The 24,434-nt window shown below is 39.3% G+C and overlaps 1 protein-coding gene across 5 annotated transcripts in view; it reads left to right on the top strand.

The window, feature by feature from the left end:
* Positions 1-24,434, top strand: part of sez6b (seizure related 6 homolog b) — a 904,580-nt gene that overhangs the window by 444,569 nt on the left and 435,577 nt on the right. For all 5 annotated transcript variants that reach the window (XM_072589689.1, XM_072589687.1, XM_072589686.1 and 2 more), the window contains exon 3: positions 6,743-6,876. In XM_072589689.1, coding sequence (XP_072445790.1) covers positions 6,743-6,876 — 134 coding nt within the window. The remainder of the gene's footprint in view (positions 1-6,742; positions 6,877-24,434) is intronic.

Below are 24,434 nucleotides of genomic sequence, written 5' to 3'. Positions count from 1 at the left end.
CATGAATTAATAGTTTAGAAAGATTGTTCAGCACTTTCTACTGCTGACCACCTGTTCAAAACACTGTTAAAGCTGTTAAACACTGTATAGGCCTTGCTAGAAAGACAGTGAAGAGACCAGATGGTACCTCTGTCTCCTTTAAGATCTATAATTGATCTACTGTTTATTCATCCATGTAACTAGTTAAACCAACATTTATTGTCCTTGAGATGCTGGTCACGAGGTTCATTTTTGAACAGTCATCATCCTTTCGGTAAGTTAGGGGTTGTTGTTAGAGGCTGAGTTCCAGGATTTTTCACCTTCTGCCTTCCCCATCAAGTCCTTATAACACCATGACGTTATGTGGAGCTTAATGCATTTGTAAGCATTAACCCTTTCAGAACCGTTACTTTATACAGCTACTATGTCGTAGATTCTTGTGAACATGCTCAGTAGTAATACTTAGTTTAGACTAAAGGGAGCTGTACCTTTTACTCTAAGATAATTATCAATAGTTCATAACAGACTATAGGAATCTATCTTCTTTATACAGAGAGCGAGGGGCATTACTCCACATCAAGTGGAGAGACTCCGCATCCTGGGGAGTGTTGCTGAACAAAGACACCTTGGAGTGCAGGTTCATAGTGTCACAAGTCTAATCCCTTTTTCCCTAAAAGCTGTTCATTGGCTCAAGGAGACTCTGTCCTTGATTTCTTTTCAGAGGGGCAATAAACTGGGCTGGACTCCGATCAGTCTGGTTTGGTCCAGAGATGAAAAGGCTTTTGAGAGGCCTTTTGTTTATATGTAAACAGATGAGACTTCAGGCCAAAGTGGTCATGTTTTAGAAGTGACCTGTATAATGAAAGGGGAGTGGTCAGCTCTTTAGCTGAGCTGAGCGGTTTTAGTTCAGTCTTGAACTGGGAAGTTCAACAGGGAGCTGTGTGGAAACTCTCTCTCTTTTCTGCCCTTCAACTTCAGCATGTGTTCCATTTATACTGGGTTTTAAAGGGAGTTTCCTTATTGGGACTGTTGTATGTATTTGGAACAGCATAATTAAGTCTAGTTGGATAGGCTAAGTTCTGTAGGAGTTTTTTTATTCTGTTCTTTGTGTTTCATTGTGTACTTTTGTGCGTAAATTTTTTGTCTGTTTTATAATCTAGTAGTCAACCTAGCTATCTTACGCTGGGTAATTTTCATTGTACACTTTCCAAAATAAATTGCAAAGTTAGGTCTAGAGCTGCCTGCTTGAGAATGTTTTGAGTGGCATGGATTAGTCCATAACAATAGTTCCTTGAAAGTGGAGTCGCAGGTAGATAGGGTAGTGAAGAAGGTGTACGTCATGTTTGTCTTCATTGGTTAGTGCATTGAGTATAGGCTTTGGGAGGTCATGTTGCAGCTGTACAGGACATTGATTAGGCCACTTTTGAAACACTGTGGTGAATTCTGGTCTCCTTGCTATAGGAAGGATGTTGTTAAACTCGAAAGGGTCCAGAAAAGATTTACAAGGATGTCGCCAGGGCTGGAGGGGAAAGATTTAGAAGTGACCGAAGGGGAGACAACTTCTTCATGCAGAGGGTGGAGCATGTATGGATTGAACTGCCAGAGGAAATGGTGGAGGCTACTACAATTACAACATTTAAGAGGCATCTGGATGGGTTAATGAATTGGAAGGGTTTGGAGGGATTTGGGCCAGGAGCAGGCAGGTGGGACTAGATTAGTTTGTGTCATGTCTGGTATGGACTTGTTGGATCAAAGGGTCTATTTCTGTGCCATGTGACTGTATGACTCCAGTGTGAGGCAAGGCAAGGGAACAGGCTTCTCTAAACTACTATTGTCAACATAGGAACTGCATCACTTTCTAGCATCTAGCTAAGTGAATCGACTCTCAAACTGCTATGATAGGATTTGAACTCTTGGCTTCATCCAGTGACATAATCACTGTGTCATGTACCCTTACTCCGGTTGTCTGATGTAGAGTTGTTGTGAGCCAAAGACACTCGAAAGGATCAAAATTCAAACTTCTTGCATGACAGCAAAAAGGAATGCGGAAGTTTTTTTTTTAACGTTTCTAACTCAGGCCTGAGTGCAAAAAAAATCAACTTGTTCAAATAAATGTTCATCAAACTAACCACTAAGATGCGCGTTCTGTCAGGTATTAAGTGACCTTAAGGTTATCAAAGTGCTCAGCTTATCTTGCACTTTAATTAGATCCATTAGTGTCCCTGCTTTTATGTAAAACAGCTACGATATGTATTCTGCACTCAATAATTAAAACTGAGAATTATTTGAAACCTTTTTGACCCTCAATGAACTTTGTGTGAGAAGCAAAAATGATCTTCCCATCCATATAAGCCTCTCCCTATCCTTTCAGACTCTGCTGCACTGCAATAAGTATAGTCCTTGTGATCTCAATGTTGCAAGGATTCAGGCGCTCAGGAAGAATAGAGGATATGGAAAATTTGGCGGATTACTTTTAAAGCAAGAGACACCTGAGAGATTAAGCTAGTGTCTCAGAAGAAAATCTCTCTGCTTTGATATATTGATTGAAGAAAAAGCCCTGTACCATTATTTGAGGTTTAATAGACAATGCCAGGACAGATTAAGAGCAAGTCATCAATTCAGCACCATATTAGAATGCTAAGCAGCATCACCAAAATTCTGTGCTAATGTAATAGCCTGCTGCTGACTCAGTATCACTGAGGTTGTCTAAGTGAAACACTTCAATAAGATGCATTTGGAAGTTTCATGAGCAAGGTAGAGCCTCCCTTTTGGTTCTGGATAGTGCTTCAAATCTGCATTCACAGAATTAAGTGAATCAAAAGCAAGGAAAGAAATTATCTCACTGTACAATTTGACTTGGTTGACGATCAATGCAATCAGCTTCAGAAAGGCCAAGCTTCGTGACCATGATTGCTTCTCATTTGTGTTGAATTAAGTCATTTGAATGTATTGTAGATGTGTCGTCCCTTTGAGCTGTCCCAGCCTTCCATAAGGTCTGAGCTAATCAGCAAAGAACCTCCATGTACACTAGGTTTTGGCTCAAATCCCTTATAAATGCAGTTAACAAGAATCTATCAATCTCATATTTCCATTTAACAACTGATCAGCCATCAGTTGCCATTTCAGAACCAAATTCCAAGCTTCTACTACACATTTTGTCTGTGGAAGTATAATTCATTTATAATTTCACTTTTGTGAAGCCTAGCTGTAATTCTTCCATGTGACTGTGTAGCTCTAGTCTCCAATTATGGGAGCTTTTATTTCTCTCTCTAACCTATCTGTTCTCATTAATATCTTTAAAGTTTTGATCAAATAACCCATAACCCTTGCAATGTTAAGGAAAGCAACCTTAGTTTTTGTAATCTGTGCCCATCATTTGAACCTTAGAGTCCTGATATCATTCCGTTATCTTCCACTGTACACTGCAATCAAGCTAAAACGTGCTGTCCAGATTGATTCTGGCATTCCCTTTCAAGTTGTCCCTGCATATTAAATTCAAAATTATCTTGAATGACTAAAGCTCCTCAAATGTGGTTTTGAATATTTGAAATAGCGTTCACTGACTACTGTGTGAAGAAATCCAATTCTATGAAACTAAAGCCTGCGCCATCCATGCAAATTAGAGTGATAGTTCTCATCTGATAGGAGAAATGAGCAATAAAAGTTTAATCAGATATTCAACTTTACAAACAAACAAGCGTAAGGTTTAAGGTTCAATCTTTATTTTCATAGTTGCCATCAGTGGGACTCACCTGCTAATGAGTATGATTGTCCACCGAGGAAGCTCTGTGTCACAGGTCATAGGTTCTGCAGGTCATTGCATAGCTTGTAGGTCTAGCTTAGCAACAAGTATGAGCTTATGAAAAGATTCCCTCTGTTCATTAATTTTAGGCTAAGAGCTGACAGATTTATTATAGAGATTTACTCTCTCAAAGAATTACGAATCTGTGGAATTCACTAGCCTAGATTGCACTGGATGCTGGGAGCAGTGAATAAAGGAGAGAGAAGGGAGACATTTTTAATTAGTAAAGGGGTTGAAGGGTTATGGGGAGAAGGCAGGAAAGTAGAGTTGAGGCTAAGGTGATATCAGTCATGATTGTGTGAAATAATGTAGCATGTTTGAGGGTCTGAATTGCCTACTCCTGCTCCTAGTTCTTGTGTCCTTATTTTATGGTCACAGCAAACACTGATTAAATGATGCACGTACAATTTCTCTACAAATAGTATAAATGTCCAGTACTATTGTAGTGTTAAGAACCAAGGAATAATTTTTTAAAACCATTCTTTGTTATATTTGATATGAATGATGTGCTTATAGTGAAACACATGCAGCAAAATATTTAAGTTTTGGAAAAGAAACATTCCTCCAAAACAGTCATGGAATTTAGGCACTTGATTTCAAAATGCTCAGGTCAAAGTGAAGCCAAGAGCAAGAGATATGAGGTTGAAGCAGAATTGTGAACTCTAAACATTAAAATACTGGCTGTCAAGTTTCAAAGTCCTGATGAGGAATAGGATTACAGAAATAGGAGTAGGCCATTCAGCCTTGCAATTAGATCCTGATTGATCTGCAGCTTAATCTGTTTGAAATATAAAAGTATGACAGGGCATCGATACAGCTGTGTCTGGAGCACTGTGCATCATTTAGGACTCCTTGTTCCAGGAAAGATATCAATATTTACATGTAGAACATGTAGAATCCCTACAGGGCGGCAACAGGCCATTTGGCCCAACAACTCCACATCAACCCTCTGAAAAGTAACCCACCCAGACCCATTCCCCTACCCTATTACTCTACATTTGCCCCTCACTAATACACCTAACCCACACATCCCTGAATGCTAATGGCAATTTAGTATGGCCAATTCATCTAACCTGCACACCTTTGAATTGTGGGAGGAAACTGGAGCACCTGGAGAATGTGCAAACTCCACTCAAACAGTTGCCCGAGGATAGAATTGAACCCGAGTCCCTGGCACTGTGAGGAAACAGTGCTAACCACTGAGGCACCAAATATTGATTGGACTGGGTTTGTGTCCTATGGAATTTATAAGAATGAATGGTGGTCTTATTGAACTGTGTAAGATCCTGATGGGGCTTAATAAGGTCAATGTATGTTTCTCCTTTTGGGACTAAGCAACACCATTTAAAAATAAGGATCCCCCATTTAAGATGGAGATGAGGAGAAACTTACTCTCTTCGGAACTCTTTTTCCCCAGAGAATGGTGAAGGCATTGAATACTTTTCAAGGGAGAAGTAGAAAGATTCTAGACTAACAACAATGTCAAAGATTGTCAGAATGAACTGATCATGCTCACACTTAAATATGCCAAATATGATCTGAGAGCTAATGATGGTGATACTAAGATGGACAGTACTTAGAGTCATACAGCATGAAAACAGGCCCTTTGGCTCAACTTCTCCATGCTGACCAAGTTTCCTAAACTGAAGTGGTCCGTTTGCCTGCATTTGGCCTATATCCCTCTCACCTTTCCTATCCATTTACCTGTCCAAAAAGCTCTTAAATGTTGTAATTGTACCCACCTCTACCACTGCCTCTGGCAGCTTGTCCCTTTTAAATCTTTCCAGTCTCCCCTAAAATTGATGCCCTCTAGTTTTGGACTCCCGTCCCCCAGGGAAAAGACTGGCGATTCACCTTATCTACATTCCTTGTGATTTTATAAACCTCTTTAAGGTCACCCCTCAACCTCCTACGCTCCAGGGAAAAAAAGTCTCCTCTCCTTATAACTCAAACTAATAGATTAATTTTATTTCTATTGATTTTGGACACCAGCTCATTGAGATGCCCAGTCAATGCAACTTTTCAAATATATTTTCTAATTAACTTGTTCAGTGGTGTTACAACCCCCTGGAGTAGGTGGGACTTGAATTTGGGCCTCCTGCTTAGAGGTAGGGACACTACTATTCAGCCACAAGCACATACAAGTCCTTCCTTCCTACTTCTTAAAATTCATCACTAGCTGTTGTTCTGGAAATCCAATTTAATTGTGGTGATAACTGTGCACCTTTTTAATCTACATATCAATCAATTTGTTCAAATGCTTCTCCATGTTTTTATAATGAAGACATAATATTATGACAATTATAATTGAATGATGTTAGTTTGAAAGATGAACTCTTATGGAAGGAAAAAATTTCAGCATTATGGAGAAAAATAACAAAACTAAATTAGGTAGTTCTAATTTTAGCACTAATGGTAGCTAACTGCCCTTCTCTGTGCCGAAATCTATTTGGATGCAAATTCATAATTTATCATTATGAAAAATGTAATTTTTGTTTCACTACAACTTTTAATTCATTAAGGGGAAGTAATAAAGTTATGTTCCTACTTAAGATGTTTTTGCAATTTTATTTGAACATTGCTACTTGGTGAACCAGCTGTGAAAGAAAGATGTTCATTATTGATTGTAAGAGATAAAGGCCAAAATGAGGAAGCACTTGGTGCAATGTGGTGTTAATGCTTTGGACGGTTTGAAAGCTCTAGTGGGACTTTTCCATGTTTAGGAGCATGAGGAAATAAGGCAACACTCTCAAGCAAGTGATGTGAAAACTGATTCATCACAGCCAGAGACATACTTCAGCAGTTCTACTGCAGTCAATGGGGACAAAAGATCTTTATTGATCCGTGCAGTGAACCCTTTCAAGGAGTCAACTTTGTGCAGAATAGAAAGTGGAATGGGATCAAGGGAGACCCAGACTGTGTTTTGCAAGTGCTAATTCCTTTGTCCATTTTCCTTTGCAGTTCCTTGCAGTTTAAATTTCACAGACTTTGAGGGTTACATTGAGTCTCCAGAATATCCCAGTCACCTGTACTACAGCAACTTGGATTGCATCTATACTATTACAGTCTACAGAGGATATGGAGTGGAACTTCAGGTCAGTGCTTTGTGAACCTATGTTCTAGCAGCTTCTTAAAGCTCGTGCTCTCAACCTATGCAGGAAAGTCAGCATAAAGACTGATTCCAAACTGTCCAAGTAACTACCTGTTGAGATTATTTTGAACTCTTTCCATTGATTGTTCTTAATTTTGTGAAAAGATAGCCTCTTACTCAGTAGATGCAAGGATAGACAATAAGTGATAGATCATTTCTACCTGTCAGTTGAAAAGTGGATGAAACAGATCATGAGGAGCATAACCAAAGCAAAGTAAGAACAAGAAAAGATAATTTGTTTTGTTTCTTCTTTCAGGTCAGTCTCTGCTTCTCCCTTTCTCAGGATTTATTTATTGCTCTCCTTAAACTAGCCTTCCAATCAGAACTCATTAATTTCTTTATCTCAGCTTGATACAATACGCGCAGTGCAAAAGACTGCCTGTCCATATTGCTCAATACTTAGTGATGCTACACTGATCTATAGAGTCATAGAGAGACCTACACGTTTAAAAACACAATCCCCTTATGATGACACTTCAACCAATCTGTCTGTAGCCAAAGCTGACGCTCAGTCTCTGGGATCTGTAGTTCCTCCTCTAACAGAAATGTTATTCATTTTGGAAGGAAATAGTTGCATACAATTGTAAAGAAATCAATATAAAAGAGGGAGCTGGGAAAATTTCATAGAACTCTTAAAGAATTTGAAGCTATTTTATACTTGTAGGTTATCTCAACCCGTAACAATGACATTTCTGAAGTTAGATGAACAAATATCATTGTTCTAAGCAGTATTCTATGCTAAAAGTTATGTCTGTTGAGCAAAAACAATCCATTAATCTGAAATAACTTTACAGAGGCTGGCCACCCTTTAGTTAGACATGGACAGTCCTTGACACTGACCCAGCTCCCTCAGAGCCAGCTCTCCGATTGAGCAGGATGTTTGGTACTCCTGTTCTTAGCTGCAAGCCAGAGCTCCCTGATTGAACCACAGTAACAGCCCCAGTCAGGGAACTCCTATTCTCTGAGGTCACCCACCTGCCTGACATCATTATAATCACGACATAATCTTTCTGGGGCACATTGAATGTAGAGTGAAAATGAAATTCGTAACCAGTTGAAAATATGAAACAATTCTCGTCTAACATCGGTAGCCTCAATGATTTTTTTTTCTGCTTCTTCAATGGGTCCCGGAGCCCAGTAAAATCGTCTACATGCTATTCCTTGACTGGTTGAGTGACAATTTGTTCTGGAGCTATTTATTCTCAGAGAACTGGTTAAACTTCTGCTTCTACAAGGATGCTAAAACCAAGACATGCATGCAGACCAAAAAGTGAGGGATGTTGATCATGCATCAATTTTCTAACACTTATTGTGTTACAGTGTTATGTGTGGCATGCCTTAACCCTGAGAATTGTTCTGCCTTATTCATCTTTGAAGGCTGCAATTTCAGTTTTTTAATATTATTCTGTAAGATAGGTACTAACGCTTATTCCTATACCAAGCTAAAAATTAACAAGATGTTCGCTGACATAAATCTTTTAATGGTGAGTCAGATAAATCACTAATTTTGGTTGAATGACTAATTTCCTCTAAGAATGTCTCAAAATAATTTTTCTAATCGTTTGTTGCCTAATACAGAAGTGTTTTTTAAAGGAGAGTGTGCTGCCACATCAGCTAGTTTACATTAGTAAGGAGAGGTACTGGCCTAGTAGTATTGTTGCTAGACACTAGACACGTGTAATGTCCTGGGACCCAGGTTCAAATCTGACCAAGGCAGATGACTCTCTAATGATGACCATAGAGCTGTTGTTGATTGTCAGTAAAAACCCATCTGATCCAGTAATGTCCTTCAGAAAATGTTCTTACCTGGTCTGACCTACACGTGACTCCTCTAGACCCACCGCAATGTGTTTGATTCTGCCCTCCAGGCATATAGCAAAGGGCAACAATTACTGACCTAATCAGTGACACCCACATACTGTGAATGAATTTGAAAAAAAAATTGACTTTATTGATGCACTGAAATTGTCCTACTTTTACGCATTTTCTGCAAGTTTTATATTCTTTCAATATAGCTTGTCACTGCCTGTGTCTGTGGAATTTTGTTGTTTCACAGTGCTGATATTGATTCTTAACAGCTTTTATTTTGTCAACTCTCTGGCTTTATATTTGCCTTGTTAAACAGTCTGAACATTATGAAGTGAATAGGTTCAGTTGTTCTCTCAATGTAGAGTTGTTCTTTTTATTTCAGTATCTCCCTGTGAATCTTTCTGATTTCTGCTTCCTGCAAATATTGAATGGCTTTCTTCAAAGTTAAGTTCCCTTTTGACTGTAACAAATCTGTTAAAGATTAATGAATAATTCCACCAAAAAAAACTATCTCTTTTGAGTTTTGAAAACAGAATTCATAAGTCACAGCTCTCTGCTCAGCTGTACAGGTCTTTAAATAGATCATCAATTAAAATTGAACCCTCCTGTTAAATCGTGCCTTTTCAAGAATGTTTTAATCACAGATTGAAGTAATTCTCAAAGGTTTTTAAAACTTTGTCAGTATATTTTTGATATTTTGATTAATAAAGTAATCTGCGATGGACTTTCTGAAAGCATTAACATATTAACAACTTTAGCTTCGGATTTGATCTTTAAATTTGAAGCAATTCTGTATCTTGAGAACTGTTTTCTCTAAAATATCCAATCTTTTGTTCTGTTTAGCCCATCTTTGACATTAATTTTTTTTGGAATTCTTACTTATTCATCTTAATGTGTTTACTTTTCTCTTATTACTTTAATGTTATTTTTCAAAAATCTTAAGATTATCTGTAATCTGCTCAATGCAAGCTTGGCGTTTTGCATTAAATCAATGTTGTTAGTTACCTTGAGTATTTTCAGATTCTTAAAAATGGTACCAATGCTAATAATAGTTTATTTTGCTCACAAACCTTCTTAAATTCTGTATTAATGACTTTATGAAATTCTTCTGATAAAGCTTGAAATTCAATTAGGTAACAACACTGCTGTTACTTCTGTAACATTTCAAATTAAGCTGAATAACTACACTGTGCAACTAGACTCTCTCCCTACACAGAAGATCTTTTCAAACTGGCTGAAACATCCGATATAAACATTGTGAATCTCATGGACACAGGGAACAAAGACAGTTTGTGGCCACCATGTATATGGATGAGAGCAGCAGCAGAGCCCATGCTGTTTTCACCATAGTTTTTAGCCAGAAGAGACATGATGTAGAAGTTTACCCTTGTACAGAAAGGTGAACAAAATTAGCCTCATTGATCTGGTTGAAAGTGATCGAGCAGACACCACTGGGGCTAAAGAAACACAATTAAAGGAAGCAATTCCTTCACAGTATTGCTGTGACTTGCTAGGGTGGGTTGGGGGGATGGTGGTGGTGGTGAGGGGGTCATATCTTTTGGAGATTTATTTGCCTTCTGCAGAAAAATGGAAGTTTCCTGCTTCTTCCCAGATGAATTGGAATCATGGTTCAAAACATCATGCACGTTCCCTTGCACAATGTTTTAAGACAAAATTCTCTGGCTGCAGCCTAAATAAATCTTCCTATCTAAATCACAGTTTAAATCCTTGAATGTTCCAATATTCTAAATGTCTTAAAATTCATATAACTTTCTTCTTTTGTCCTCTTTCTCTCAAATGTTTTAGTTCTGTCTATTTTCCCCTTAACTAAATGGTACCACTTCTCCAATACTGTGATCTCAGTATAAATGAATTTTCTGACTGTTCCTCTGTCTTACCATAGCCACTCCTCATGGAGCTTACCTGTGATGGGGAAGTACCTGTTTACAGTTTTCCCTTCCCAGCTTGCGATATTGCACATTTATTGTTAAGCTATTCCCCTTTTGTCCCCAGGATCCTGTAACTTTGCGCCCCCAGAGCTTCCTTCTCTCTCTTCCCAATTTGGCTAGCTTTTACGCTTTTCCTAGCCCACAGTGATGGTACTCTGTTACTCTGGGATGAAGGTTTTTCTTGTGTGGAGTGGTGTTTTTGTTTTGTTGCATCACCCATGTGTGCTGTTTCCTCTTTCATTTGCTGACTGTTTCTTCTTAAAACAGTAATGTTCGTAAGGTAACAAACACATGTTTCTTCAATTTTTCTTATCTTCGGTGAAATAGATTCTCTCCAGCATTGTTCCCTTCTGCTATCTCAGCTATAATGTCCACTGCTGATCACCATGGTGTATTGGGCTCTGCGTACAAGCCATTAATGGCTTGTGACTGGGATAATATGCAGTTCTAATCTTTTTTTCTTTGCTGAGTCTGATGGACTATTGAATTGACAATGGTAGAGAATAGAGTCAAGGTTAGAGTAGTGCTGGAAAAGCACAACAGGTCAGGCAGCAGACTTTTGCCTGAAACGTTGATTTTCCTGCTCCTCGGATGCTGCCTGATTTGATGTGCTTTTTCAGCACCACTCTAATCTAGACTCTAATCTCCAGCATCTGCAGTACCCACTTTGACCTAATGGTAGAGAATAGAACACTGAAAAATCTTAACAAGAAGAGGCATTTGTCTTGCATAATAAAATGTAATTTATTACATGATAACAATAGGTACAATTCTGAACAGCCAGTTAGGCATAATTATGATTATCAGGAGCCAGAGATAGCAAATCCATCTCCATCAAGACCTTGTGCAAGCCTGCCTCATCCTCTACACTAGGTCTGTGTCACATCATCACCCAGGCTTGAATGAAGGCAACTTCGACATTAACTTTTCAGAAGAATTACTTTATGCAACACATGGATTAATTAAACTCTTCCTAATTAGCCACAGGAAGTGCAGCATACTGGATCTCTGTGTGCGCCAGTGGGGTTCCAGATGGTGCTTGTCTGTCATTCTCAGTTCTGTGAGTCCCCAGCCTGCTAGACGGAGAAGGAAGAAAAATTAAAAGGGGAATCTTGTGGGGCCATCCTCTTACAAACGTGAGCAGGAGATCTCAGATACTGCTTAAACTGTGATGTGGACTCAACAGTACTAGAACAATAAAATTTTTAAAAATGGTCTTGAACCACAGGCATTTGCAGCAGAAGATGCACAAACTTATACTTTGCAGCTCCCATTCTGACTTGTGAAGGTATGTTCAGGACTGCATAGTGAGGTTGCATTGCTGACCTTTACAGTCTAGACTGTGACTGGGTACAAGCCTCCTGCCAGATAACTTACCTATTGACCAGGAGTGAGGAGAGAATCCAGCTCATAACTGCTGCTGCCTGCTATGGTATGAGTGAAAGCCATCTCTCAGTGGCTCTTGGTGTATTCAAAGGCATGAGTACTGCTTTATTTAATTCCCAGAGCTGCCAACGATAAAAGTGATCTCGCCAAATGAAAGTATTGGCATCACCAATAGTGATATAAAGTTCTTAGTGCCACAATGCCTGTGAACTAAACTTGGAAACACTCTCCACCAAACTGCTTGAAGGCTCTGTCTAAATATCAGCATCTATCGTCTTTTTAAGTAATATGTATAGTGAGCATTCGAACTCATTAACGTTTCATTACTTTTCATAGTTATAAAGGTTTACTGTATGGTATTATTTCATTATGAGCACATGCTGGTATCTATATTTTATCTCTTACGCTGTGGAAAAAGTGAAGTCTGCACATACAATTTTGCACTGAGCTTCCTGGGTGGTCTATATTCAGGAAAAGGGATTCAGGTTAATGCTCAATACAGCTTCCTATTTGGGTAAATCCAAAATAGTTTTTTCTGTGGATTGAGATTCCAATTGTTTGTTTTTGTTATTTCAAGTTTCTGAAGACTTAATTAGGTGTTGGTACTAAATGAAAGCTTTTATAATTCTTAACAATGTTTGACATTTCTGTACATACTATACTTCCTGTTGGGGAATAGTGGGAGGTGGTGGAAAGATTCCCCATGAACTTTGCCGAGAGCACTTCTTCCATGGTCATCTATTAAGAAATGTCAGGCCAGTGAGCCTGACTTTGGTGGTGGGCAAGTTGTTGGAGGGAATCCAGAGGGACAGGATGTACACGTATTTGGAAAGGCAAGTTTTGTTTAGGGATAGTTAACATGGCTTTGTGCATGGGAAATCGCATCTCACGACCTTGATTGGGTCATTTGAAGAAGTAACAAAGAGGATTGATTAGGGCAGAGCGATGGAAGTGATCTATATGGACTTCAGTAAGGCTTTGACAAGGTTCCCCATGGGAGACTGGTTAGCAAGGTTAGATCTCATGGAATACAGGGAGAATCATCTGGATACAGAACTGACTGAAAGGGAGAAGACAGAGGGTGGTGGTGGAGGGTTGTTTTTCAGACTGGAGGCCTGTAACCAGTGGACTGCCACAAGGATCTGTGCTGGGTCCACTGCTTTTCGTCATTTATATAAATGGTTTGGATGTGAACATAGGAAGCATTGTTAGTAACTTTGTAAATGACACCAAAACTGGAGGTGTAGTAGACAGCAAAGAAGGTTACCTCAGTTAACAATGGGATCTTGATCAGATGGGCCAATGGGATGAGGAGTGCTAGAATGAGTTTAATTTGGACAAATGCAAGGTGCTGCATTTTGGAAAAGCAAATCAGAGCAGGACCTATACAATTAATAGTAAGGTCCTGGGGAGTGTTGCTGAACAAAGAGATCTTGGAGTGCAGCTCCTTTGAAGTAGAGTTGCAGGTAGATAGGATAGTGAAGGAGGCATTTGATATGCTTTCCTTTTTTGGTCAGATTATTGAGTATATGAGTTGGGAGGTCATGTTGCAGCTGTACAGGACGATGGTTAGGCCACTTTTGGAATATTGCGTGCAATTCTGGTCTCCTTCCCATTGGAAGGATGTTGTGAAACTTGAAAGGGTTCAGAAAAGATTTACAAGGATGTTGCCAGGGTTGGAGGATTTGAGCTATAGGGAGAGACTGAATAGGCTGGGGCTGTTTTCCCTGAACCGTCAGAGGCTGAGGGGTGACCTTATAGAGGTTTCTAAAATCATGCGAGGTATGGATAGGGTAAATAGACAAAATAGTTTCCCTGGAGTGGGGGAGTCCAGAACTGGAGGGCATAGGTTTAGGGTGAGAGAGGAAATATTAAAAAGGGACCTAAGGGTCAACTTTTTCACACAGAGGGTGCTGCGTATGTGGAATGAGTTGCCAGAGTAACTGGTGGAGGCTGGTACAACTACAAGACTTAAAATGCATCTGGATGGGTTTATGAATCTGAAGGGTTTAGAGGGATATGTGTCAAGTGGGACCAGTTAGCTTCGGATATCTGGTTGGCATGGACGAGTTGGACTGAAGGGTCTCTTTCATACATTTCTATGATTCTTAAGTCCTGACCCCTCCTGTCACGGTGCCACAAGGACTCCTATATTTCTCAAAAACAACTAGCACAACATAGAAGTCCATGGTTATGCCATTGATTCTTTCAGTTGACTGACTGATCATGCAAGGCTATTGCTACACTTCCCAATGAGCTAACGGTCGACAACTGTTTTCATTTGCAGAGAACACTAGAATCAAAAAGGTTATTCAGGAGGTTTTCATTTTCTCGCCCAGAGAGAATGTGGAATTTGCTATCCTAAGAAGTTGAGACAAATAGCCTATTTGCATTTAGTGGATGTTAGATGAAACATATGACAGTGGGAGGAATAGTTCTTGGGTTTAGTTAAAGTGTTGGGGGCTTGTATGGTATATAAACTTGTTGGATGAATGACCGTTTCATACTGTACATGCTGTGTATTTTGAGCTTAATCCCTTAGGTATGGGTTGCCTGACCTAATTCTGGACCTATCCTTATTAAATGATAGTTTATTCTCCATTACTTTGAAATTTTTTTGACGTTTTGAATTCCATTTCTTCTCATTCAACTTATTCAATGTCATGGATGCTTCTCTCGTTCAAGTGTCCTACTTTCAGACCTATCTAAGTGGGGAAATGGACTAATAGTGGCGTATTGGGTCCCATGTTGCTAGGCAGTGGAAGATACACCTTGGTTCGAAATGCAATTCAGTTTGTTGCTCTCCACAAAGAGAGATTTGTCGTACAGCTTTGCAGGACAGTTAATGGCATCCCCTCCAATGGATAAATCCACAATAAAGCAATATAATTTGAAGTTTTATCAGGAAGATAAAATACAAAGATCTTGAGATAGTGGTAAACCTGTATAAAGATTTAAAGTCATTTAGAATACATTGAACTGTTGTGGATTCTACCCTACAGGAAGGTAATTAAGGTTGCAAACATTGTACAAAACAAAATCATTGTTACTTTTTGTGGTATTAAGAAGTATAAATGTGCAAATACACTGAGAAAAATGATAACATATTAAGGTATAACATATTAAATGTTCTTCTATTTCATTGTAATGTTAATATATTTTTGTGTTTCTTTGACATGTGTAGCTACTCAAAGTAGATTGAAATAATCTGACTCTTCACCCTTTGCAAATAATGTTTCTTTTTCTCCTCCTACTGATGTGGGATGATTTTGTTGCAAAGTCGCAAACTGAAAAGAAGATAGAGTACAGCAAAAATCAAGTAATAGCGGTTGCTCGATGCTAATACTCTTGTGTTAATAATATTGTCAGCTACAAAAGGCAGGGAAGCAAGTGAATAGTTTTAGGATCTGAAGTAAGGTGTTTCTGGAGGTAGAAATCCTGCAGTGATCGCAACTTCAACATCTTGAGAAAACAAGGTGGGATAAAAATGAACACTATCTGATGACTTGGAAAGAACAACAGTGGGAAGTAATAGGCACTGGTGCACAGATCAGGTAGGGGACAGGTGAAGTATTTGCACTGCCATGTCTGTCAGACTGTAATAGGCTGACTACTGGATTAGTGGTGCTGGAAGAGCACAGCAGTTCAGGCAGCATCCAACGAGCAGCGAAATCGACGTTTCGGGCAAAAGCCCTTCATCAGGAACCAGGTTTAATATATGTCACTGTTCATAGCTATCTGGGCATCTGTGCGTTCATGATCAATGTGGGGACTGGGGGCATGTTGCTGGTAGGATAGGATCGTAATGATGACACTGAACCTTGATTTGAATATTTGAAGGAATACGCCTGTTTCCAGAGGGAATCCTGGTTGCCGAAACTGAGATCCGCCTGGAAGTTGGAATGGGTAGCGGTCCTGCAGACATTTCTGAGTGTCCTCTCACCACTGCCGGTTTACTGGCATGGCAGATTTGAAACTGGGAGATTGGTGTTGAGAAAATTGCAGTCACAAACCTGAGTTCACAATGAAGTGGAATACGTCAGTCAGCACTATCACTCAATCCTGTGGCCACAGCTGTGAAGCTGTGGATAGATGATTGATTCCAGAATCTTGATTATAAAAGTGACAAGCGGGAGATAGCTAGCTAATTTCCAAATTGCATTATAAATGACCTTCCAAAGAATCCACAATCAAGAGCTTAATAAACCCTTTCAAATCGATTAAATCTGCACTTCTGAACGTTTAACTGTGTTCTTATATGGAACCAACCAATGCAGAAATGGTTGAAGAGGTGTGTTACAAAGAAGGCTTTCAGATTTTAAAAATGATTTAAAATGTGCAAATCCCACCCCAATGATGAGCTGAATAAATGTGGCTATTCTGGGCAGGTAGCTTGCCAAGAGCAAGGTCACCAAGAATAATTAAAGCAAACAGATAACAACTGATGTAGAAGGTGTGAATGGAGTGGAGCTTCCATTTGACTAGCTTATGGATAGATGTGCTGCCTGTCATGTTGAAGACAAATTTGTGCAAGTGATTTGATATCTTTGCTGTTAATGCTTTATAGTCAGTAGGCTGCAGATAATGCCAGCTGTACACTGCAGTAATATGTTGCAGAAGAGTTAAGTAAGGGTCCTAATGTAGGATATTTAAGTAGATCTTTTCTGTTCAAAAGCAGTTTTTACATTAGTCACCCCGCAGTGTTAAAAGTAGGGCTACAATTGGTTTTAACTTTCCAAACGGTGTTGCAGTCAAGTGTGGGTGGGAACACAGAATTAATGACTTGTCTCTGGCACTTTGTAACATTTTTTTGATATATTTAAAAATTGCAACATTGCAAATATTTAAAATACTTGTCCCCCTTCTTCCTTCTGAAGTGCTTGAGGTGCAATGACATGTTATTGTGATATGACTGTTTGTCCTATTAGATCCTAAGCATTCTGTCTCAGCCATGTATTCAGTGCAGAGGGAGTGAAATTAGAGACGATTCAAATACCGGTCTTAAACGTCATCCAAATGCACCTACTTGCCATCACAGATGATCAAGAGAGGTAATTGTGGCTGACTTCCCTAAATTAACAATCTTTGGAAACAGAACCCTCTTTAAAGTTAGTGTGTCTCTTTTCTTAACTGTCTCCCTGCACCACACAGTTCTACACTTAGGAGCAGAACAATATCTTCAACAGTGGCCTGCCGAAACTTGTTTTCTTCCTGAGATCAGAAATTAACAATGTCAACCCTCAGCAGTCCAGATTTGTATTATTTTCTCTTTGAATGCTCTTGAAGCAACTACACAGAGTATGATGAGATGGGTAGGGATGACATGTTTGAAGGACATTGGTGAATCAGTTGAGATTTTATGACTCTCAAGCAGATTTCATGGTCACTTTATCTGGTGCCAGCCCACAAATTAGTAGATTTATTGAATTCAATTTCAGAACTTGTCATGGTAGAATTTGAACTCATGATCTCTGCATTGCTTGTTCTGTGCTGTAATTACTGGGCTGCTGTGTATTGGCGCTTTAATGGAGTATAGCACTGAATTTTTTTCAAGAATTTTATTCATGTAAGCTTTGATGTGGGCAATCTGTTCAAATTTATTTGAATGACTTTTTAGTGAAGAAAGAATATTCTAACCCACAACAGCACTTTCTAAAGAAACATGGTTAAACAGAAGTGTCACTTTTTGTCAGTGTTGCTGTCAGTCATTGGGAGTCAAGCAAATCTGCTCTAACATGATGTGCTGCATCTCCATTAAACTGTCTCTACCCTAATGCAATCATTTTTGATTTGCACCTCAGGACACTAATTGCATTACACATTACTGGAGAAAGAAGGTCAATTGTTATTTATTAGATTTTTCCTAATGACAACCAATTGTACCTTCAAAATTTCCCCTTTATTATGAAGTGGGTGCCATTTTAGCAGGTCTAACAGTGATGTTAACAGTTTTGTCCTATGCGTCAATTCTGCAGTAATTCAAAATATGCCTCTTGAGCAAATCATAGCCCTCAAGTGCTTGGATTTCAATGATATTGAATCATATTTCTATATGACAGTTTAATTCCTGTATGACATAGTGTTTACACATTGGTTGTCCAGGGGAGGTATCTTGCCATTAGTATGTATGCAACAAACTTAGTCTTTATTGTAATGTAAATTGTAATTATTATTTATTAGACATACATCTCCATGTGCCTTTCAAGCAACACTATTGAAACCACCTCCTCCTCCTTCCTCCTGCCCTCCTACTTAGTTGAATACACAAACTATTACCTTGTAAACAGTACCTTTTCAATTTGAAAGCTATTTCTGGTTCCAGGCCAACTCTGTATTCTGACTGAGAAACAGTTAGAATCACAAAATGTAGCTGGAGAAAATCTATCGATCTATTTCTGTGCTCATCTATTTGGAGAGTTCCTGCCTGTCGCTGCCTGTGCCCCTATATCGGGGTATCCAATTGTGTCTTAAATTAATCAAAGATTGCCATCCAATGCTGTACTCAAAGCACAATTACTTGTATGAAGACCTATATTTGATTTTTCCTGTGTGAACCTATTAACCTTTGAGCAATTCTGTTAAATTGGTTCAAGGCAGTGGCTCTGATCTCTTTTTCAAAGTATGCATGGTTTTGTGTATCATATGTTTAATCCTGTAAATCACTTCTTTTCAAAGCTGAAGAAATCTCAGATCCTTAGAATTAGTTGTATGTAGCGCTTCAGATTCACCTCAGCAGTTTGACGAGGTCCCATTGTGTACCGATGACCACTGGTTGACAGAAAGCTTAGTGTGGTCTAACCAGGATCGTTTGATCTGGATTTCTGCTGATGCAGACCCCATGGATTTGCCAAAACAGTTTTGGATTCCAATTGCCGTTGATTTACGCCATTGTAACAAACGTACCTGTTCAGTGTCAGGATAAGTAAAATCCCCAAACCTTTGTAAACTCTATCCTGAGCTGTTCTGACACCACTGATCAGGTATACATTGTACTGATACCAACTTTATACATGGAATACAAATAATTACAGAAACTATCATTTATTCAGCAGCCCTTTAACAGGAGTTTGCCAAGGCCATTATGTAGTGCTGAAAATTAGGTTGCTTTTAATTATAAAGGTTACAGTATCTGCAGTATCCTGTCTGCCTGCTGATATAACATGTCAATCTGACTTCAATTAAACTGAAATAATAAGCACAGTAACATTTCAGGAATTCTAATTGTTTGACTTTAAATGTTATTGTGCTTATTATGTGGATTTAATTGAGACTAGATTTAGTCAGGAGTATATGATGAAGACTAAGAAGAGCACAAAATAGCTAACTGCAATTAGTTAAAGTTTATGGAATAACAAACAGTACAAGCAGAACAACTATGAATCACAATTTATAATCTGCAGACTGATGGGGAAAAAAAAGGCACCTTGTCACAAATGTCATGGGGCCCTGAAACCGTCATAAGATGAGAATCTTTCAGCTTCTGTAAATAACCTGTTAGTACAGAGTAAACAATCCCATTCCAAACCATTGACTGTAAAAGGCCCTTTCAAACAGCTCACTCCCTGTGTTGCTGCCAATTGGGAGACTGAAGTTTAAATCCCAGTTTCGCCTGACATTCATCTTTGGTTTTCTCAATAGAATGAGTTTGCTTGATTTTGGTTGGGTTGCACTGCAGGAAAAAAGAACCAGTGGAAACAATGAAGATCACTCCCTTTCTGCTCAACTCAAGCCTGCTTCCTCATTGGAAAGCGGCATTAATGGACAGGTCTCGAGATTTTCATTTCTTCCCTCCGTCACAAGAGGAGAAGTGGGGATGTTTGCTGATGATTACACAATCTTCAGCGCATCAGATGCTGAAGCAATCCATGACCAAGTGCAGCAAGACCTAGGCAATATCCAGACTTGGGCTGACAGGTAACATTAGTACCATGCAAGTGTCAACCATCACCAACTTCAACCTAACCATCGCCTTTGGCATTCAGTGGCATTACCATCACTGAATTCCCCCATGAGCAACATTCTATCGGTTAGTATTGACCAGATGCTGAACTGGACTCTCTATAAGATCAGGTCCGAAGCTTGGAATCCACTGAAAATAATTCATCTCCTGACTCACAAAAGCCTGTCCACCAGGCACAAACCAGGATTGTGATGGAACACTCCTCACTTGCCTGGATGAACGAAGCTCCAGCAATATTCAAGACATTTGGTCTCATCCAGGACAAAGCTACTGTTTATTGATGTTCTTTCATTATCGCAGGGTCAAAATCCTGAAAATTCACCCCGTCCCCCTGCCCACCAGCATTGGGTCCACTAAGTGGACCGCTGCAGTTCAAGTAGACAGCTCACCACCATCTTCTCAAAGAATAAATGCAGGCTTAGCCAGAAATGCCCGCATCTCATGAATGATTAATAAAAATCAGATTGACGAGATGTTTGGAGTGGTGATGGAATGATGTGAGCAGAGTCACAAGAGCTTTACAAGATTACTCCTAGTTCTTGACCGCTACCAACTAATCATTCCCACAATTTGTATCATAATTTCCAAAAGCGCATTTTGATGAAACAACAGATGAAAGTGTAAAGCATGATGCAGATGCCCTGAGTGAGGTAATGATAGAATTTTGCTGAGATTGTACAGTTTGAATTCAACAAATAGTTTTCCTATTGGCCAATTTGAATAAGGAATACAGGAGTTTGGAATGTTCTTGGTGTGGGAATCAGTGTTTGTAAAACAGAGCCTGAAGGGTTTGGAGTAGAGATCATATTTGCAGGCAAATTGTTCAACAACTAAGCTGCCATTTCAAACTGTGTAATTGGAGAGTGTCACAGTAAAGAAAAAATATAGTAAGCAATTGAGACAAATTACAATGAATGTTTGTCACAGATAAAGCGCATTATCAACTTATTGAAAGCACTGTGGATTGAACATGAAATTCAGAAATAACAGTGTGCTTCATATTTATTAAACAAAATGTTTTTCAATTCAATGTGCCTTTATCCTTCAAGAAGAACCTGGGGGTAATTTTCTGTTTGTGTCAGCGACAAAGAACTTTCTCCATTGTCAGAGTGTACTTGGAAATTGTTGGCAACTTTTTGAAATAATTTCATTCAGGCCAACCTTGCTTAATCATCCTCCTTTTTACTTTGTTGCTGGTGTCAAATGGAATAATGTACTTTTCATTTAATTGTTTAAAGAACAATTTTAGAATATTACAATAGTTAGGTGCTTGTTTTTTGACTGTTGCAGACTTGATTTGTCAGAGTGCCTTTGTCTGTACTGTAGATCTATGTTTCTAATTTTGATACAAAGAACAAGGCAGACATTTAGAGACATTTTTCACCTAGGTTCCCATTGCCTTTCCTCCTTCAATCTTAAATCCGAGCAGCTAGTTTTCCTTTTCGATTTTTGTGCCACCTATTTTCAATTTCCTGTTGTTTTCCTTGTGCACGTGAATAACAAATCATTGTCCCAACTTTTATTCCTACCTAAAAATTTGTACATTCAAGTAACTGTGATTTATCAAGTCCAAAGTTGTCAGGTGGGTTGGCACTCTTGGAGAAAACTATTTAGAAATTACTTTGCAATCAACTATTTAATGTGTTATGTGATGGTAAGCAATATTTGCTACAGACCTGAATGTTTGTTTCAAATTTTTAAACCCTCCTCCCTTGTATAATAGCTCCTTATTTAGACAGAATCATAGAGATGTACAGCATGGAAAAAGACCATTCAGACCAAGTCGACCAGATATTCTAGATTAATCTAGTCCCATATACCAGCATTTGGCCCATATCCCTCCAAACCCTTCCTGTTCGCATACCCATCCAGATGCCTTTTACATGTGTCACAAAGCTGGTCCTTCTTTCTAAAAGCTGGTCCTTTTCTCAAGGATACTGTGTCCTTGGTTTTTTTTTTCAGAGAGCTCATGAAACAGTCCAGGCTTTGAAATGACTGATTTGGTACAGAGATGAAAAGGGTATTAGGAGGCAGTTTTGTTTATGCGTAAACAAATGAGACTTTAGGCCAAAGCTTTTATGTTTTAGAAGTAATCTGTATAATGAAAGGGGTGTGGTCAGTCCTGGAAGCTGAATTCTTGTTGTTAGTCAGTTCATCTGTGGAGTTGTGTGGAAACAGGTTGCTAGACTCTCTCTCCTTTTGCTCTTCTAACTTTGACCTGTAAGCCTCTCTTTCATTTTTACTGTGTTTACGGGGTTTGTTTATTGGGACTGTAATTTTCAGAACAGCATAATCATGTTCTGTGGGTATTCTATATTCTGTTCTTTGTGTTTCATTCTGCAATTATGTGAATAAATTTTTGTCTGCAGTCAACCTAGCTAATTTACTCTGGGTAATTTTCACTGTACACTTACTGAAACAAATTGCAAAGTTACGGTCTGGGCTGCCTACTTAAGAATGTTTTGAGTGATCTGGCTTAGTCCACAACAAATGTTGTAATTGTACCAGCCTCCAGCACTTCCTCTCGCAGCTCATTCCATACATGCTTCACCCTCTGTGTGAAAGTGCTACCTCTTCGGTTCCTTTTATATCTTTCCCCTTTCACCCTAAACCAATGCGCTCTAGTTCTGGACTCCCCCACCCCAGGGAAAAGACCTTGTCTACTTACCCTATCCATGCCCCTCATGATTTTATAAACCTCTATAAGATCACACCTCAGTCTCTCACACTCCGGGGAAAACAGCCCCAGCCTATTCAGCCTCTCCCCATAGTTGAAATCCTCCAACCCTGGCAACATCCTTGTAAATCTTTTCTGAACCCTTTCAAGTTTCACAACATCCTTCCAATAGGAGGGAGACAAGAATTGCACAAATTGTTCCAAACGTGGCCTAACCAATGTCCTGTACAGCCGCAACATGACCTTCCAACACCTATATGCATGCTTTGTCCAGTAAAGGAAAGCATACCCAAATGCCTACTTCACTATCCTGTCTACCTGTGACTCCAGTTTCAAGGAGTTATGAACCTGCACTCCAAGGTTTCTTTGTTCAGCAACACTCCCTAGGACTTTACCATTAAGTGTATAAGTCCTGCTAAGATTTGCTTTTCCAAAATGCAGCACCTCTCATTTATCTAAATTAAACTCCATCTGCACTCTTCAACCCATTGGCCCATCTGATCAAGATCCCATTGTACTTTGAGGTAACCTTCTTCGCTATCCACTACATCTCCAATTTCAGTATCATCTACAAACTTACTAACTAGACCTCCGATACAAATGACAAAAAGCTGTGGACCCAGCACCGATCCTTGTGGCACTCCACTGGTCACAGGCCTCCAGTCTGAAAAGCAACCCTCCACCATACCCTCTGCCTTCCACCTTAATGATTAATAAATGTAATTATTTTTACTATTGATAAAGTGGGTATTGTTGGCTATGCCAACGATTATTGCCCATCCTTAATTGCCTTGAGCCTAGTTAAGTGTAACCACATCTTTGTGGGGTTGGAGTCAAACCAGGTAAGGAAAGCTATGATTACTTCCCTAGAGGGCATCAGTAAATTAGATGGACTTCTACAAAGTCAACATTGGTTGTATGGTCCACATTTGAGTAGCTTTTTGTTCTAGATTTTTATTTGATTCTAGTTTCGCCATATACTGTTGTGCAATTCGAATCTACAACTTTAGGATATTACCTGGGGTTCCAGATTACTCGTCTGGTGATATCACACTATGCCATCCACTTCACTTGAAGCACTTCACATCAGTCATGGAGATGCAGCAGGATGTATGAATTATCTTAGTTAATTGATTAAATTCAGACCTGACAAGTCAACTCTGGTCAGGACCTTGCTATGGGCTGCAACAGGGATTCCTATTCCAACAGTTGTTTTAGAGAAAAAAGTGCTGTATCTCTAAATGAATATTTTGCCTGTGATAGCAGAGACCAGGCAGCCAGAGTTGCCAATCAAGGGACATTTCTCCCATGGCTCTGATGTTTCCACAGAGTAGTGGTTGTCTGAGTTCTCAAGCCATGCATTGCTGGGGACGTGAAGGGTCATTGGGTGGGTATGTGTACATAGTCAAGCACTGGGGATATAAAGAGGATCTTTACAGTTCACCTCTCAAGAGATTTGCTCATTCAGACTATGATTTACGAACCTCTGAAGTACGATGAATCACGTTTTTTGAAAAAGCTAGCCCAATTCCGTAAAACTTGCAGTGGAGTAGTGCCTATCTAACACTGCAATGTTGCTGGCCAGATCAGGAATGCTGGGAGAGCTAATCCAGATGGAAAGAGCAAGAGGGAATCTTGGCTCTCAATTGAAATCTGCAAATCTTCAGCTTCCATTTTCGCAACTTTCCCAGGTTACAGGTGGCGATGACTGAAAGTATATT

The sequence above is a fragment of the Chiloscyllium punctatum genome, chromosome 19 (assembly GCF_047496795.1).
Source record: "Chiloscyllium punctatum isolate Juve2018m chromosome 19, sChiPun1.3, whole genome shotgun sequence".
Classification (NCBI taxonomy): Eukaryota; Metazoa; Chordata; class Chondrichthyes; order Orectolobiformes; family Hemiscylliidae; genus Chiloscyllium; species Chiloscyllium punctatum.
Note: the sequence above shows the minus strand (reverse complement) of the source record. Positions and strands in the feature narration are given on the sequence as shown.